Raw genomic sequence first — 17,083 nt, 5'->3', positions numbered from 1 at the left:
TGGAGGGGCAAAGGTAACCAAGTTGTGAAACAATTTGACACAGCAGGAGGATACTGTACAAGAAAGTGCTGAGTTTTTCTTTATTTCCCTGCAAACTAGACTGATTTGGTGGCAGCTTGACCAAGCCAATATATATTTCAAATAAAAATTAAAAAAACAAAACACTAATATGCTGCAGGGTTCAGCTGACCACACTGAATCCAATACATTTTTCCAGTGTTTCTCTGAAATGCTCCAACACTTCTTTCCGCATACAATAGACAAACGCTGTATGGACCTTGAAAAAAGAAATAGAGCAACAAATAGCGTATGTATCTCACCCCTTATACTGGCCATAACATGGAGGAGAGATCTCCAAACTGATACCCACTACTCCTGAGGATGCTGGGTGTGACTTTTGAATGAAAGCTTGATGCAAACACAAGTAATTTTTAGTACAACTCTCCTTTCTCTGTGCTGTGCCTGTAGTGGCTGTACACCAAAGAAGAAATAAGTAGCACTTGCACAAGCTGCTTTGATAACTGCTTAACACAGCTCTTTTCCTCCTCTCTAAGCCACAAGCAACACGTGCCATAAATTACCATCATCTGGAGTAGGCAGGCTGCCCTTTTCCTCTTCACTGGGTGCAAGGAAAATTTGGTGATAAGAAGCCAGCTTTGGTTTTGCATCCACCCCAAAACCTTCTGAACAGCTGTGACAAAGGGGAAAAAAAAAGAAAAAAAAAGGAGGGCAGGTAAGGAAACCAGACTGAAAACAAACTGAGAACAGTGAAAGAACAACAGGTGTTTCTGCACATCCAGTCCTACTTAATTCATTTAGTAGATGAGTATTTTCAGGTTTGGAGCTTATACCAGTCACGGAATACCACGGAATTTTCAGCAAGTGGGAACTTAACAACTGCCAGTCTGGTTTTCAAAGGCAAGGAGCAGTCATCATGACCCTGTAATCACTCTCCTGTATGTGCCTTATCCCTGCAATTTACTGCACTTTTATTCACTTCATTCACCCCAATTAGATAGAGAACAGGGCTGTCCTGATGTAGCTAGTCTGCTTCAGCCTTCTTGCACCTCCCCTGGGCATCTGGTACTTTGTCTCTTTACTCTGAATTCCTTTGCTAGTGGTATCTGCCACTATGTGGAAAGCAGTGTCTTGCTCTACCCTGCACTTGAACTGCTTACTGAGTTTTTTGTGTCATTGATGATTCACTCAGTTCCTGAAGTGCTCAGCACAAAAAAGCTATAAGCTCAGCTCCATGGATACTATTAGCATGCAGATGTGATTATTGAGAGCATCACCATGGCCAAGAGGACACTTCTGCTTTGGGACTGGGGGCTGTGCCACAATCTACCAGTCAGGAGGTAAAAGACACTAGGAACTTCAGTAGAGCAGTAATGCTTAAGAAAAAAAAAAAAAAAAGAAAAAGAAGAAACAGGCTTGTTTAAGGTATCCAGAAAATCTGGACTTTCTCACAGAATGGCTGTCAATACGAGCATATACAGCTACTAGTAACACAAAGTTCTTTCAATTCCGAACAGGCCCTACTATCTGGGAGAATCAAATCCTTGGGTATGCAAAGCTGCCATTTTTATTTCTGATTCTCTTTAAAATACCACATTTCTAATTCCCTGGATTGTTTAGCTTTTGGATATGTTTCGCTTTTGGATACCAAACTCTTCTGTACTTTAGTTTTTTGTTTAATAGTTTGTGCTCTTACTCCATAAAAGCAATCCTCATCCCATCTCAATGGGTTTTGCCTGGAAATTATTATCTGACTGGAATAAGAACATTCAGAAAAGATCTCAGGAAGTGCAGCTCATTTCTGGTGTGATACTGTATTAATGGATTCCATTCAGACCATCAAAGCAGTACAGAAGGTTATCATTGAAGCAAGAAACATTAAAGTAAAAAATGCATTTGCCAATGTTTGCTTTTTTTCACAAAACTAAGCTTCCAAGGTAACTCCTCAGCTTGCATTAGCAAGAGTACATCTGTTATATCAACATCTGTAAGAACAGCAAACAGTGGGTATGAATATTCTAGCCCTACCCCATGGCAGAGGGCAAAACTCCCAATGTCAGAACAACTAAAATGTTGCAGCTCAGATCCAAGAAACAATAACACAAAGATCACAAGATCCATTCACTCTTCTATATATGCTTTAAATGTTCTCACACACAAATGACTGCTGGATCAGAAAAAACCTCTCACTAAATTACCCCATGCAGATATCTCAGAGAATGGCCACCTACATGATTTGGGAGTGATCCTAGCCCACATCCCAGGAAGATTTCTAGATGCTCATTTTCCTGATAGGCTTGTGAGCCAGCTCCACTGAAATCAGTTCAAGCTTGCTAACTGCAGTTACTACTCTGAAGTGAATAGCTGCTGGAAATGCTGGATCCAGCTCAATCTCAGCTTCGAGTGATTCCCCAGAATGGAAATTGCCTAAGTTATGTGACATCTCCCCCTCTGCACCCACTTCCATAGGTACAGCACAAATATAAAGAAACATAATAAGATGAACACTTGTACCTGCCCGAGTTCAGTTGGCAAAGGCAGTACATCAGGCAGACGACAAAATTACTACTTGAGTTGTAAGTTGCAAAGATAATGTCCCACTGCTCTTGCAGAAGAATGAGAGTATTCAAGACATTAAACTGCTCAGGCAGTGATTGTTGAGGTCTGGATAAGCAGTATAGGATGGCTCTGTTTAAGCAGCTGTACAGGGCACTGAGGAAAACTTCCTTTTGAGAAACAGAGCTTTCTAAGACCTGTGAAAACACAAAACAGCAGTTTACTTGTCGTGCTCAAAGAACTTTCTCCCCAAGGATCCACTCCTCCCACTTCATTTGAATTGTTGGAAACTTATTTCAGCAAAATTCCCCTGAACTACCTGTTACATAAAAAATCCATCTTTTCTGTATTTCTGCTGAAGTCCCCATAACTGTGGAAGAGATTAATTTATTCCAGTTCAGCAATGTGTACATAGCCAACAGACAGTGTCACAAAAGGGTTAACTATCCTTTCTTTATGCTGCACCATCTTTCTCTAATTATAATTTACAGCTGTTATGTTCTAATGCAACAAACCAGGAATAAAAACAATCACCAAATGGATTACAGCCATCTTCTTCAGAATTGCAGTATCATGACCTCAGCGTAAAAAACCAGCATGTTACAGCATGTTGATAAAAGTTGGGGAGAAGAAAAGTGACTCACACACATAATCTGTTTGGCAATGAAGATCAGGATTTGCTTGGGATCAGCCACAAACATTCTGCTGCTTAGTTTCTCAACCAGCTTCTGAACAAAATAAGCAATATTCATCATGGATAGGGGTGCAGCTGATTCTGAAGTACCATGAGGATCAGTGTTCGCTGGAGAGGATATAAGAGGGTTGATTATTGCAGAACAAGAGAAAATGAAAAAAAGTGGAATGTGAGATTACCAGAGCTGAGAAGGAACAGTCTCATGCCGTAATATCTCAGAGCTGGGACATGTCTAAGAAGACATGTATCTAGGTATAGCAGAAACACCTTACTCAGACTGGAAATGACAGCTCCATCTTAAGGATGGAACCAAAATGCTGCAATGAAGAACTGGTTTAACTAACAACTCAGAAAGGAGAGCAGTAACAACTAAGTTAATGGGGCTGTTGCCAGAAGCATTCAAGGATGAACCTAGGTTTCTTTCTATATACTCCGTTTCTAATATTCAGAATCTCTTCTCAAAAAGAAAAAAAGAAGATGCTCTCCAGAAAAATTATAAAATTACAATAAGTGATGCAAACTGGTTTGCAGTAAGATACAGTGGACAGTGAAGCCTGCTGAGCAGGACTGTCATGCTAGCTATTGTTTCCAAACCTTTCTAACAATGACACCTACATGCTAAATATCAGGTAGCATGATATTCAAACAGGAGTTAAACAATCTGATTCTCACCACTCACCTCTTGGTCTCATTTTCCCCTCTCCTTGGCTGGTAACCTGAAAGACATCCATAGCAGACAGCAGAACTTTTGTCTGAAAAAGTCTCCTCTGCTCACTGGTGGCATCTTCTGGGGAAGCCTATAGTGATGGCACACATATTAGTACAGCAGGAAAACAGGAAATCTGACTGAACTCCACTTTCAGCAGGAGTGCATATGTGGACAGCTACTGGACAACAGATGAGATGGCAGAACTTAATTCCCAGATGGAAAACAAGGAACTCTTACATAGGAGTACACCATCTAGCTGACAGCCAGCACAGTCACCCTCAGCACACTGGACAGAAACAAGGTTTTGGAAAGGGCCAGAATTGGCTCACAGGTGGCTCCCAAGAGGTCTTGTGGTCAGGGACACTGAGCTCCATTAACAGGCCCAGGATTCAGACAACCAGAAATCCAAACTCTATTTTAACTGTACCAAATCTCAGGATAGTATATATAAACCTTTAGGGAGCTGGTGCTCCACAAGAGGATTTAAGTCATTACAATTGCAGTCAAGCTTCTTCTAATAACTTAGTAATTACTATCCATATTACTAAGCTAAGTCTGCATCAGAACCCACACCTGGGACACCTGGACTATTGACAATTTGGAGCTGAACCCTAAATTTTTCATTTTCCCCTTTCTTCAGACTACTCTGATTCTCTAGAGTGCTTCGAGTAGTTGAAATGTATAATCAGACTCAGCTGCTACAGCTTGTATTAATCTGTACTTACAATGGAGACAGGATTTTTTTCTTTGAGAACTGAGATTCTCTTATCTCAAAAATCAGTACACAGGATGCTCCATGTGACATTTTCTGTTCTCAAATTCAAGGGGTGCCCTGATGACAAGCAGATATTACTAAAGAAAAGGATTTTTTTCACACTTTTCTTCAATATTAAAGATTGCCTGAAAAATTTCTGTTTGCCAGGGACTGCATTTTCTTAGTTCATATTAATGCAGAGGAATTAGACAAGTCCTTTCCTTTAGTCACTGTTAGCACTTTTGTTACTAGGTCACTAGAAGGATATGTCCTGTCCTTCCACCCCCAGTGCAAGGTAGAACAGCAAAGCCTGCTGATGAGATAAACCTCAAGAAGCAGCTCAAGGGGATGTCCTTGTTTGCTTGCTGGGATGTTGAGAAGACTGTCCATCAGGAGGACTCGCACAAAATCCCACACTTGTTTCTTGGCGGGGTGTGGTAGGAGTGGGAGAGAGGAGGGATCAGCACAGCCTTTCCCTTCAGCAATGGCTGGACCATCAGGGTTCAGAAGGCCTTCAGACCCACCCTGTGAAAGCAGACAGCAATACATTTGCACTCAGTCTACCGTACATTGATTTTTTTTTTTTCCGCCTAGTGACCGATCTCTGGTCAGAAGGGTTTATGCTGTGCACATACCTTGGGTGATCCCGAATGAAAAGCAATCATAGCCAAAGCTTTCAAGAAGTCAGGACAGTGCCACACAGGGTCCTGTGTATAACTGTGATAGATCAAGCACAGAAACTCGATAACATTCCCTGGATAGGCAATTGCCCAGGAGGCTTCTGCATCTGCAATAGGCTGAACAGACAAATGTGCATCTGGTCAAGGCAGCATTCCTCTCATTCATAAAAGCTTATCTTTGTAAAAGCTTATCTTTGTTCCTCTTCAGGTATTATTAAGCAAGCATGACACAGGCACAAATTCAGACAAGGCACCAGTAGCCAATCCCATGTTGCAGACTGAAGATACACCCAACCAGAATCATCATCAAGAATGAAAAAACTGAGAGCTGTTGTGGGCAAGATGTGTCTCTGGTCTCTCTCAAGCATGAGCCCATCACATCCTGTGCTACATAACCAGGGCAGCAGCTGTTGTGTCCCTTGGCAGTGCCTGTTCAGTGTTGCCCTCTGAGGGCAGAGCAGGACTAGGGATTACAGGCAGAGGCTGCCACCAGCATCTCTCACACCTGGGCTCCTTACTCAGCCACTCACACTGCACTGTCCTTGCAATGAAACACTTACCTTGTCCACAGTGAATCTAACCATTTCCAGCAGTAACACAGCTGCCTCTGCACACAACCCAAATTTGAGGACATTTTCTCTATGGTGGTGCTGCAAGATCCACTGCAACATAGACTCAAGATCTTTCTACACAGGAGGAAAGATTTCATTAAGAGATGGGAATTGTACATGACACAATTTACATGACAAGAACAATGCCTACTCTCTCTATATCAGAACAAAACCAACATGTGTCTACGTCCAGCAGTTCCTTCCTCTCCTGTTAAATTTGTAACATTTAACACATGCGTGAACAAGGTTGTTCTGAGCATAAATTTTCTTAAATAAAAGTTAATTAACTTAATTAAAAAAACATGAATAGTTTTTATTATTACAAAATCCAAGTAGGGTTAACATGCCTGAGAATCATCTCATGGAAAAGGGCATAAAATGTCAAAATAGTAATGCAATAGCACATTCAGGCTTCAGGCACTTGTCTGCCTTTTTTTTTTTTTTTTCATACCTTGACTGCTTCAGGTGGTTCAGATGGTGGAGTTGCCAGAAAGAGCTCTGCCACAACCAAGTAGATCTCAGGGATGTGAACATGATCAGTCAGACATCTTTGCAACACAGAAAATCCAAAAATCAAGAAGTAGCCACTGTCAGGCACTGAAGGATGACTTTTTAAATTATCTTTAAAGGAAAAGAAAATGAAAGTGTCTAAAAAATAAATGTCATATTAGCAGAAGGATTACTGACACAGCTTTATCCTCATTAGTCTCTGTCCCAAACACAGTAGTCTGCTAGGCTGCAGTATCAACAGTTTAAAAAACACCTCCAGACTAACATAACAATTTTTACCACTATCACTTTTGTTAAAGGGCTTTCTCCCTGAATTATTCTTCTTCCTTTCTCTTTCCTTTCTCAGAACCCCAGGTCTTATTATCAAAAAGCAGGCTGAACAAATCTTTAAGAAACAAAAGGTCTCAGAGCACATGCTGACATCTGAACACCTTACAGGCTTGTCAAGTAGCCTGATTTTGTGCAACACAAAAAGGTCATCTAATCAGAGTTGCTAATTACCTGCAAGGGAGAAGTACTGCTTTCCACTTTTCAGCACAGAAATGCTCAAGTACCAGGACAAGTTTGCCCTAGAAAGTAATGTAAACTCTTGGTCTACTGAGATCAGTGGGAATCCTCCTATCATGTACACAGTGATCTTCTATCACTGAGCTGGATCAAGGCAGTGTTTTGGGAATGTTAAACCAGCACATACCCATTAGAATGTTCAACCCTGCAGAGCTGTTTTCCAGCCAACGCCCAACCACTATCCCCTCCTTGAATTTGTTCAGCAGCAAACGATTGTGGAGGAAGCACAGAAGCAATTTGATTCCCAGGACAACTGTGCTGAAGTGCAGGTAGCTCTGTGTGAACAGCAGAAACCAGTCTGGCCCCAGTGCCAAAAATGTCTTTTCTTTTTCCCTAGGAAAAACAGGTAAATGAAAACACATGGGAAGAAACATGATGGAAGACAGAAAGAAGATATTATATAAAATGATCTTGAAGTAATTTAGAACCCCACGTTTCTCTAGAAAAAACCTCATTAAAGGCATACCCTTTGAGAATCACAAAGATGTAACAATAGGCTCATCCACACAGCTGAAGTCATTCAATTCCTGCTACATCTAACCTTGTATTACTGTCAGGCAAAACAGTTCATTAATATGAAGCCCCTTCTGAGAGTGTGTATCAATAACCAAGGCAAACCACGTCACAGACCAGATCTTTCAAGCTATGAAATTCAAAATTCTGGTTTAAATTTTCAAGTCCAAGATGTGCTATCTAATGAAAATGCACAATTACAGCTCTCAGCAGTATGAAATCTGCCTTTCAGTAATGAAAGGCAGAATTCTAATAATGGCATTCTCATGGTCAAGATATGGCTGTGCAAGTAATCCCACATTAGATTGACTTGATTTTCAGAGACGGATTTCAACCCCTGCTATGCAGGAGAAATATCAATATCCAAGCTCCCCCTTCACTGTGTTTTCTGAAAACATGAGACTTTTTCCAAAATGGATATCAGATGTGTTATCAGACCACACAGCTGTGTGAATGCCAGATAAATCACTGACAAAAAAGTCTCTCTGAATCCAGTCTGTGCTTACTTAGTATTTGTTGAAATTCAAATATTATCGGTGTGTTTAGTCCTGGTTAAGCACCAGGACGATGAAAAATCTGGGAGACAGAGACACTTAACTTCCTAAACGTTTCTACTTACTCAGAGGACAGCTGAAGTTTGTCTGAGCATAATACATCTAACAGCATCTTCAGTAGCTGGTTTCGAAGACAGATTGTCTTCCCAGATGTTTGGTTTAAGGCTACAAATATCAGAAAGCAATAAAGAGTAAAAAAGAGACAAAACATGTTCCATTGCTTTGATGAACAATTTTGTTTGCACCCAATTATCCCCATAGAAGTACTTATATCTGGTTTTTGCAGAGTAAAAAAATGAGGACATGAAATTTTAGACATAAGGACTCCTGCTAACATAATAAACAACCAGTGCTTACGTTGCCCAAGTCCTCTCTTTTAAAACTCATTAACATTGCATGGTGAACAATATCTCAGGTTAACTAGAGAGAGAAATATAAACAGGCAATCTGACTTGTATTGCCCAGCTGAGATGTCTATATACAAGCTGCAGTTACCACTGTCACCTTAATATGATCTGTTGTTTAGAGGTGCAGTAACAATAAAGCCTCAGCTGAAAGATCCCAGTGAAAGGGCCAAATGACTGGATGCTCCTCCACATGAACCTGACAAACACACAGCTACTTTAAGAGGTGCAGAGCTCCTCATCATTATTTGCTACAACTCTTAAGGGTTTACAGAAAATCCAGGATGCCCATTGAAATTTTATTGCTTGTAACAGCCTAGTAGGTTGGTTTGGGGCAATTTCAAGTTAATGTCCTTTCTCTCTGTATATATCTGAAATCCAGCATTGTGTTGACTCTGGACAATGCAGCAAAAGTACTGCTGGTTTATTGGCAAAGAGAGAGCAAAGGGTCACCTCAGTGCAGCCCCTCCCTTTCCATATGAAGAAATTTGAATTTTGCCTCTTCCTGCAGCAGAAGGCAGAAGCACTAATGTTGCAATTAGGGTTGATCAGGTCCTGGGGAAGGAGGGAAATTCTGTAGTTAAACTATCACAACACATACCCCAAAGGCAGCCCCTCACCTTCAGTGGGCCTCTCAGCCACACTATCCAGGTAAATCTGATTTTCATCCACAGAAGAAGGTTTCAACGTGTAAACAAGGAACAATCCAATCCTTGCAGAGAAAGAGTGAAGCAGTTGTGGTCAACAGAAAGATTGATTTATTATTGATTTACTTAATTGGAGATTATATGCAAAGCTGCATACTGGTTAACAGTGACTTAACAACCACCATTAGACATTCTAGCCACTTCAGAGATAGGATGAAAACTTCATAAACTAGGAAGTAAATTAAAAGGTCACAGAATGTGCTGTGTTGGAAAGTACCCACAAGGATCAAAGCCCAGCTCCTGGCCCTCAGCAGGACAATCCAAGAGTCATACTTGTGCCTGAGAGCATTGTCCAAACACTTCTTGATCTCTGTCAGCCTTGGTGCTGTCACCACTTTCCTGGGGTGCCTATTCCAGTACCTGATCACTGTCCAGGTGAAGAACCTTTTTCTAATGTCCAGTCCCCTGACAACTTCAGGCCATTCTCTTGGGTCCTGTCACTGTCACCCCAGAGCAGAGATCAATGTCTGCCCATTCTCTTCCCCTCAGAGGAAGTTGTAACTGCAGTGAGGTCTGTCCTCAGTCTCCTCTTGTCCAGGCTGAACAGACCAAGTGACCTCAGATCTCCTCATCTGGCTTCCCCTAAAGGCTCTTCATCTTCATGGCCCTTCTTTGGATGCTCTCTAATAGTTTATCTTTCTTATATTTTGATGAATGAAACTACCTAAAAATCAAAGTAAAATAGATTCTGCTATGGAAACATTTTCTCTATCTACTTTAAAGGTCTTGCACCAAGAGGAAAGGAATACTGAGTAAAGCACCCAGTTTATCTGAAAGATTCTGAGCAGCCTGTGGCATTCTAATTTCACTGTTATTACCACTTGGTTTCCAAGCATATAGAGGAGAACAGAGAAACCTTAGCAGGTCCACAGTGAGGAGGACTGGCATCCTTTTTTCATCTGCAATTTGCTTTGACACATTATCTGGTTCTAAGAATAGAAAGATTAATGTGATATATACACATTTAGTGAAAGTCCACAATCTCCTCCTGCCCACAAGAAGGATATTTCTTAAGGGACAGACACCAGTTGTTCTGCAGGAATAGCCCACACAGCAATTCCCTCTAGAAGTCCAAATCTGGGACCAGCAGAAGCTGCAGCACCTCTCAGCGCTGCTGAGAGCCTGTTACAGTCCCTGCTGTCCTGGGGCCAGAAGGAAGGGACAGAGTGCTGTCTCTGCCCACTCTCAGCATTCATGGGCCTGACAACTAATTATATTACCATGGAATAACAAAACATTATTATTTAAGAAAAAATGCTCATTCACACTCCTTACAACATGACAAATTTGATACACTAAATCCACATTTGCCACCTGTCTCACCACCTATATGAAAAAAGAACAAACTAATTCCTACAAGCCTGGGGTAGGAATATACACATAAATAACACATATCCAGGAGCATAAAGTCACAAAAGAGCTGGAAAGCACCAAGTTCCATTATTAGCTTACTTCACAGTTAACTTTTAGAGGTGCTCATACTCTCCAACAGAGCAAAAGGCAGAGTCCACAGATTTGACATGCAACTCTGTTTTTACATTTTATTAAAAACAGAGCTTTAGAAATATAACTTTCATCTGTGCAGTACATTTCTCTGGGAATTAGGTGGCTGCAGACAGCACTGTGTGGACCTTCCTCAGTTAATATGTTGCAGGTTGATGCAGTTAGGCTGGGAATATAAAATGAAGCAGTGCTTACGTTCTGTGAAGAGCAAACAAGGATTTAAATGCTATGATTCATGAAATCCTGACAACATAACTGATTGAAATTCAGGAACAAAAAGGATTGTTACTGGGATATAAGCCAAACCAACAGGATTAGGTACACTGTTCTTTTGGGCCAAATTATAACTGTAGTGATTCTTTAGAGACAAGGCTTTAATGAAACCAATATTAAGTACATATTTGAGTAATCCCAGTCATACTACAGAACTGTGCCACCATTATAACAGGAATCACCATATTCATCTTCACACAAGTATAAGGTTGGAGTGAATGAAAAAGTTTTTCATCAATTTTTGACCAGGGGATCCTGCAGTTGCCAAAGATCTGGCATTCCACCAAAGACAAGGTGAGGGAAGCTCTACTGTCAAGCTCTCTCCAACACTAGCACAAGTATAGCTCATCTGCAATCTGAGGAAAAGCTATAGACTTTTAGGGTTACCTGAGAACATCCCTTGTATTAAAGTATCCTTGCAAGAGATGGGACAGGATAGTGCAGGCCACAGTGATCTTGGAGCTGCTGATTTCAGGATCATTGAAAAGGAAAACAAGCTTGGGCACCATTTGCACCTGGTAGGCAATTGCAATATTCTGACAGGCATCTCTGTAAAAAAACCACAGGGACTATTAAAGGTTTCTACTGGAAATGACCAAATTACAGAGTTTCAGCTAAAAGGATTCTCAGGTTGCACTGATACTTTGCACTTCTAGCTTCTAATACTGTCTTTATAACATTTCAAACACTGTCAGACAAATTGAACATGTGTCAGTGATGGAGATGGGAAGACTACTTTGACTACTGTGTTCTACTCTTCTCCTCTGCCCTCTCCCCCAGAAACTGATGCTTTCCAACAAGTTCAAAGAAAACATTATTGCATTTTCAAGCAGCAAGTTGGTAGCAAAAAATGCTATTCCTGTAAAACTTAGCAAGGGAACCAGACAGCTCTGCAGAAAAGCAGGAATCTAGCTTTACTCAGTCCCTCTGCCATGCTTTGTCTCTTTAAATACATTCAACTCCAGTCCAGATGATTAAAAATATTGATAAAGGGGTTGTGTTTTGATTTTAAACACAACTTCAATAATATATTAAAAAAAATAACTTCATAGTCAAGTCAAACATTAAGATTTCCCCTCCCCAGCGGATATTTGAATTTGCATTGTACAGTAGTGGTTCCACATGAACCAGGTAACCAGATATCTTTTCCCAGACTGTCCCCAAAGTCATCTCAGGAGCTGATCAAATCACTAACTCCAGGCTTGAAAGAGCAATACATGAATGATTCACTCCCAGAATCCCCTGATTCCAATTGGGATTAGACCCTTCATAGCCACCTCAGAGTTCCAGCTCAGGTTACAGATGAGTTTGTCCCACAGGTTTCTGACTCAAACAAAAGTTTATACCTGGAGGACTGCAAGATCTCCACAAGATGGGAAAGAAGAACAAGGTCAAGATTTTCTGGTGCTTTCATCCAAAGCTGAAAGACAAAGGAAAGCAGAGGTTTTACTGAGCTGTGAGAACAGTAGCTGCATCAGAGAAACAGTTAAAACTGTTTGAGGAGGAGAACACCATAAACGTTGAGTGTTTCTGTAAAGCAGCCTGCAGGCACTGGGAAGTCCCTGTTAGTGCAGGGAGCTGTAGCTCCAGTTCTAGCCCTGAGGAGCAGACCCTCTGGGAGTGTTCCTGCAGACCTGGGGGCCCACAGTCTGAAAAAGCACAACACACAAATATTGGATCCAGGACATGCTATGAACAAACCAAATCTTGTATTATAAAGCCATCTTTAATACAGCCAAACCCACAGAGTAACATGAACAGTTGTACCTCAAAGTTGCAGAGAACATACTGGAATGCACCATAATTCTTGATGACAGAAGACTCAAAGCCCAGCTCAGCTGTGCCCACTAGGGAGAATATTAACTGTAAAATCCTGTTGTTTAGCAGCTGAGTTTTCCTCTTCAATAGATAGCTTAGCAACTGAAAAGAAAAGACTGAATAAGTATCTGCCAAATATAAATCTGTATTTAATTCAAGACCAACATATAGTTTAGTCAGATGTAGCAGTCATGCATGCATGAGTTTTGCATAAGCATCATAAAGAAAATGAAGGTTTCAGTCCAGACAAAATTTCATGCAGAAGGTCTAAGGATGAATTTTTGAAGGTGTTGGCAACTCTGTGGCATTGAACAGGAGGAAAATATGTGCCATATTATGTTGAATATAATTTTAAAAAAGCAACAGACAAATGTAACTGTAAATAACCACAGTAGGTGTTCTATGCTATTCTCCATGATGTATTCTTAATTGCTTACAAATGGTGTTAATTTAAAAAACACTAAATTTTACCTCCCCAAATGAAAAACATTAGTGAAATATTGCCAGTTTCTCAGCTGAGCCTACCTTTGATTATCCAACAATTTTTCCATACTGTGAGAAGAATGTTCAGAGAGCCATTACATTTTGAGCAGGTTGGGAAGAATAGAAATTAATTTGAAAATACATATCAAGACACATATATTACTTGGCTTCTAAAAAAACTTCAATCCATTGCAATATAATGATAACTTGGAGAGAACATGTAGCAAAGAATCAAAAGGTACAGCTCATACACAATACAAAGGCATTGACCTACAGGAAAGGATTGGGCAAGCAGTATCTAAGTAGGATACATATATTCATATAAATTGCGATCAATTTATGAACAATTTGCATGTTGGGAAAATGGAAAGTTCATAATAAATCATTAACGAAACCCTAATGTTTAGGGTCCTGTTTGGAACCTTCTATATTAAAGAGTCTTTGTTCCTTCAGAGTTCTCTGCTTCACCTACACAGCACAAAGTAAATGATACTAAACTGAAACTTCATACTTGAGCCTCAATCCTTCCAATGTTACATATTTATACTTTACATACAACAAAAATCTTCAATCTGCATAGCTTTCAGGTTTAAAGATTAATTTGGGACCGACCTAATCAATGCAATTCAGGCAGCACTTATTTATATCAGCGCAATTCCTCATACACAGTGAAGACTGAGCCATAGGAATTCATTGTCAGCCCTACACTGGGCAGTCTGTAAAGAGGAATCTTAGGCTGGATGAACCAAGGGGAGGAAGAAAAGCTGCCTTAGACGTGGTCTTTTGTGTGTGGGATCGAGTGTGCGGGTAAAAGGCGAAGAGTGGATCAGTCACAAATCTGCTTCTCTGGCTTGTTTAGTTTTATTAAATCATGTCTGCCCAAGAGGCATCTGTCCTCACATTTCCTTCAGCAGAAAACTGTTACAGAGGTTCCCAGGAACTGTAAGCACAAGATGTAGAGCACCATCCTATATCCCCCTCCTAACCTGCTAAGTTCCACCCACAAGTGGCTATAGTCAGGATCTGTTTGGTTCATTCCCATTGATTTGGGGGTAAATATCCACAAGGGAGAGACTATAACCATAATGAGTGAACAAAAGTGTGTCTACCTGGTATCCATGGATGTGCCTCATCAGTTTTGCACTCAAGGGGCTGCTGTTGAGGATGGAGTTCAGGACTTTGACAGCTGCATACATGGTGTGGTCATCGCGGGCCTTAGCAATGAGACCCAGGAGAATGGCAGGGCCTCCAATAAAGTTCAGACTGGTGGCTGCTGGGGAGGACTGGAACACTCTCACCCCTAGGAAATTGCAGTGTTACTCTACCAGGAAGTTACACAGACAATCTATTATTGGACAGAATAATAGATTGTTCTATTATTCCACTCTTAAATGAATATTAAGACAAGTGCATTTACCATAGTGGCCCACAGCAACTGACCCAATAGTCCTCAAGGAACCTGAGAGGTGTCCAGCAATATTCTTAGCCAGGAATACTGGAGTTGAACTGTCCCGAGAATTAATCCCAATCTGAAACAGGTAAAAGGCACTTTAGGAAAAACTTTAGTAGTATCAGAGACACTAAAAAAATGCATGCTCTAATAGTTTAAATTATTTTAATAATTTTAGACTAATAAGTGATAAAAATTTGATTGTAAGGACAAGTATTCACCACCAACAACATCCTTCAATGCCACTACTTTCATATATCAATAGACCTGGTATTAGAAAGAGCAATAGACTAGCATGTGAAAAGTCCCTGTGAAGACATTCAGAAAACACAGACTGAAACAAATTATGCTAAAACCTGAAAATTATGGCTTCTGCTACTGCTTCAAAAAATGCTTTTAATAGGTGAAAATTAACCTACAAGTAGAACAAAGTTAAGGAATGGAAAAAGAAGTTAAAAAAAATCTCTGAAGGTACACAGGCAAGACAAAGTCAGAAATTTGGCTCTAGGAAACTGATTAGAAGCCAGAGAAAACTTGTTTAAGAAAGGGAAATTTGTGACCTCTTTGGCAATCAGCCGACCATCCACTTCATTGTAAGAGCTCTTTATATCTTGGACTGTAGTGAGAGATGAGCACACGGCATTGATTCCAAAAGAAATCTTATCTTCTGCCACCAGAGGTGCGATGATACGATCACTGCACTGGTCCTCACCTAAAACAAGAAAGGCTGTGAATGTCTAAAGGAGTTTCACTGTGCCTTATGCAAGACAGGAGAGAGGCAGGTGAAAAATAACTGAAGGAAACCAATGTTTAGGAAATAATTTTACTTTGTCTTAACTATACCCATGAAAAAGCATTCACCCTTTGCAACACAGGCCATGGCAGCTCGCATCACCAGCACATGGCTGTGTCCCCTGGTAACTGCTTTGCCTTGATTCTGTATCCTCTCATAACCTCTCATGGAGCTCAGAAATGTCCATAATAAACCTCTTTATCTGTCCACACAGTATAAATAAACTTTCTGGACATAGAAAACATTTCAGAGGCCTTCTGTTTCTGAGAACTTTATTGGGGTACTCAAAGCAAAGATTTGTGTGGAAGGAGAGCAGAGGCAAAAGTTCAGAGCTGCCAACTCACAGCATTTGGGAAACTTCTCAATAGTACCAGGTTCAGCAGTTTAGTATGAAATTCTCTTATGCATTTCTTTAAAGAATTTTCTATTCATTCTCACACTTGCATTAACTACATGTATCTTTATTTAAAAAAAAAGTCATGTTGTATTTTTGACAGTTTTATAGACTGGGAAAACAGCTGACTTACAAAACTGTTTACTAGTGCTGGTAACACAGCCCTTTTAGGCAAAAAATTAGTTCACACACCACATGAAGATTAACTATAAATAAAATGCCTCAAGACTGTGTCACTATTTCCCTTCCAGCAGGACTTGGTCTGCAGACTAAGCCTCTGTACAACTGCAGCTGATTAGCAAGAAGCAATGAGATAATGAGGAGACAGGACACACCTCTGCTAAAAATTGCCACTGCTGTTTGCAACAATGTCAAAAAACCCCATTTTAAGGGGGGAAAAAAAACTCACTGTAGTATTTGGAGGGATTGTGTAAAACTTTTTTAAAGTCAAAATTTCCATTTGCCCGAGTTCCTTTGGATGTTTTGATGGAAATAGGGAGAGTGCAGGGAGAGTGAGATCATTTCACAATTAGGAGATCACATCTTATATGCTGCTCAGTGATCTCCCCTAAACAGGGCATCCCTAGAGTCATGTGGCCACAACCTATGATTAGTACTGAAGTCCATCTGGGAAGAACTACACTCAGAACAAGCCCCCCAGACTTCATAAAGTCTCAATGATTCAAAAAATCAAATCTTCCTGACTTCTACAGGTAATGTTTTTATTTCAGAGTTGTATTTTGACACTATTTCTCTCTCAACAACCCCTTCCCACACTTGACTTGCAACTTTTTGTGTATATTTACAGCATTCTGTCAGAAGGAGTACTCTCAGCCAGTGTTTTTGTTATTCTTTTAGGCTGGAGCATGACCAAGAAAGATTATTTTGCTGTTTTCAAATGAGAAATGGCCATCCCATTTCATCCCAAGTTCTAGCACAGAGGGGAATGCACTACTTGTTGGACAAAGAGTAATCAATAACTGAAATGTTTTGTCTGTCTGTCTAATAATTGAAGCTAACAGCATACTTTAGTTAAAAAGCCTCTTCATTAAATTGAATGTAACTTACTCCCCTGCCCCTCTCTCTTATTCT

General features: G+C 40.4%; 1 protein-coding gene across 1 annotated transcript in view; it reads right to left on the bottom strand.

The window, feature by feature from the left end:
- WDFY4 (WDFY family member 4) overlaps window positions 1-17,083 on the bottom strand; it is a 112,880-nt gene that overhangs the window by 59,128 nt on the left and 36,669 nt on the right. Inside the window, exons 21-37 of the mRNA XM_071439064.1 lie at window positions 15,365-15,516; window positions 14,772-14,883; window positions 14,464-14,654; window positions 12,821-12,973; window positions 12,400-12,473; window positions 11,441-11,602; window positions 9,191-9,282; window positions 8,232-8,331; window positions 7,227-7,432; window positions 6,474-6,643; window positions 5,972-6,097; window positions 5,367-5,528; window positions 5,059-5,256; window positions 3,948-4,065; window positions 3,219-3,376; window positions 2,533-2,771; window positions 582-691 (exon numbers count right to left, since the gene is read on the bottom strand). Of these exons, the coding sequence (XP_071295165.1) occupies window positions 582-691; window positions 2,533-2,771; window positions 3,219-3,376; window positions 3,948-4,065; window positions 5,059-5,256; window positions 5,367-5,528; window positions 5,972-6,097; window positions 6,474-6,643; window positions 7,227-7,432; window positions 8,232-8,331; window positions 9,191-9,282; window positions 11,441-11,602; window positions 12,400-12,473; window positions 12,821-12,973; window positions 14,464-14,654; window positions 14,772-14,883; window positions 15,365-15,516 (2,523 nt within the window). The remainder of the gene's footprint in view (window positions 1-581; window positions 692-2,532; window positions 2,772-3,218; window positions 3,377-3,947; window positions 4,066-5,058; window positions 5,257-5,366; window positions 5,529-5,971; window positions 6,098-6,473; window positions 6,644-7,226; window positions 7,433-8,231; window positions 8,332-9,190; window positions 9,283-11,440; window positions 11,603-12,399; window positions 12,474-12,820; window positions 12,974-14,463; window positions 14,655-14,771; window positions 14,884-15,364; window positions 15,517-17,083) is intronic.

The sequence above is a fragment of the Agelaius tricolor genome, unplaced genomic scaffold, assembly GCF_023055355.1.
Source record: "Agelaius tricolor isolate 1412-34295 unplaced genomic scaffold, bAgeTri1.0.p SCAF_13, whole genome shotgun sequence".
Lineage (NCBI taxonomy): Eukaryota > Metazoa > Chordata > Aves > Passeriformes > Icteridae > Agelaius > Agelaius tricolor.
This window is presented reverse-complemented; position numbering and strand designations above follow the sequence as displayed.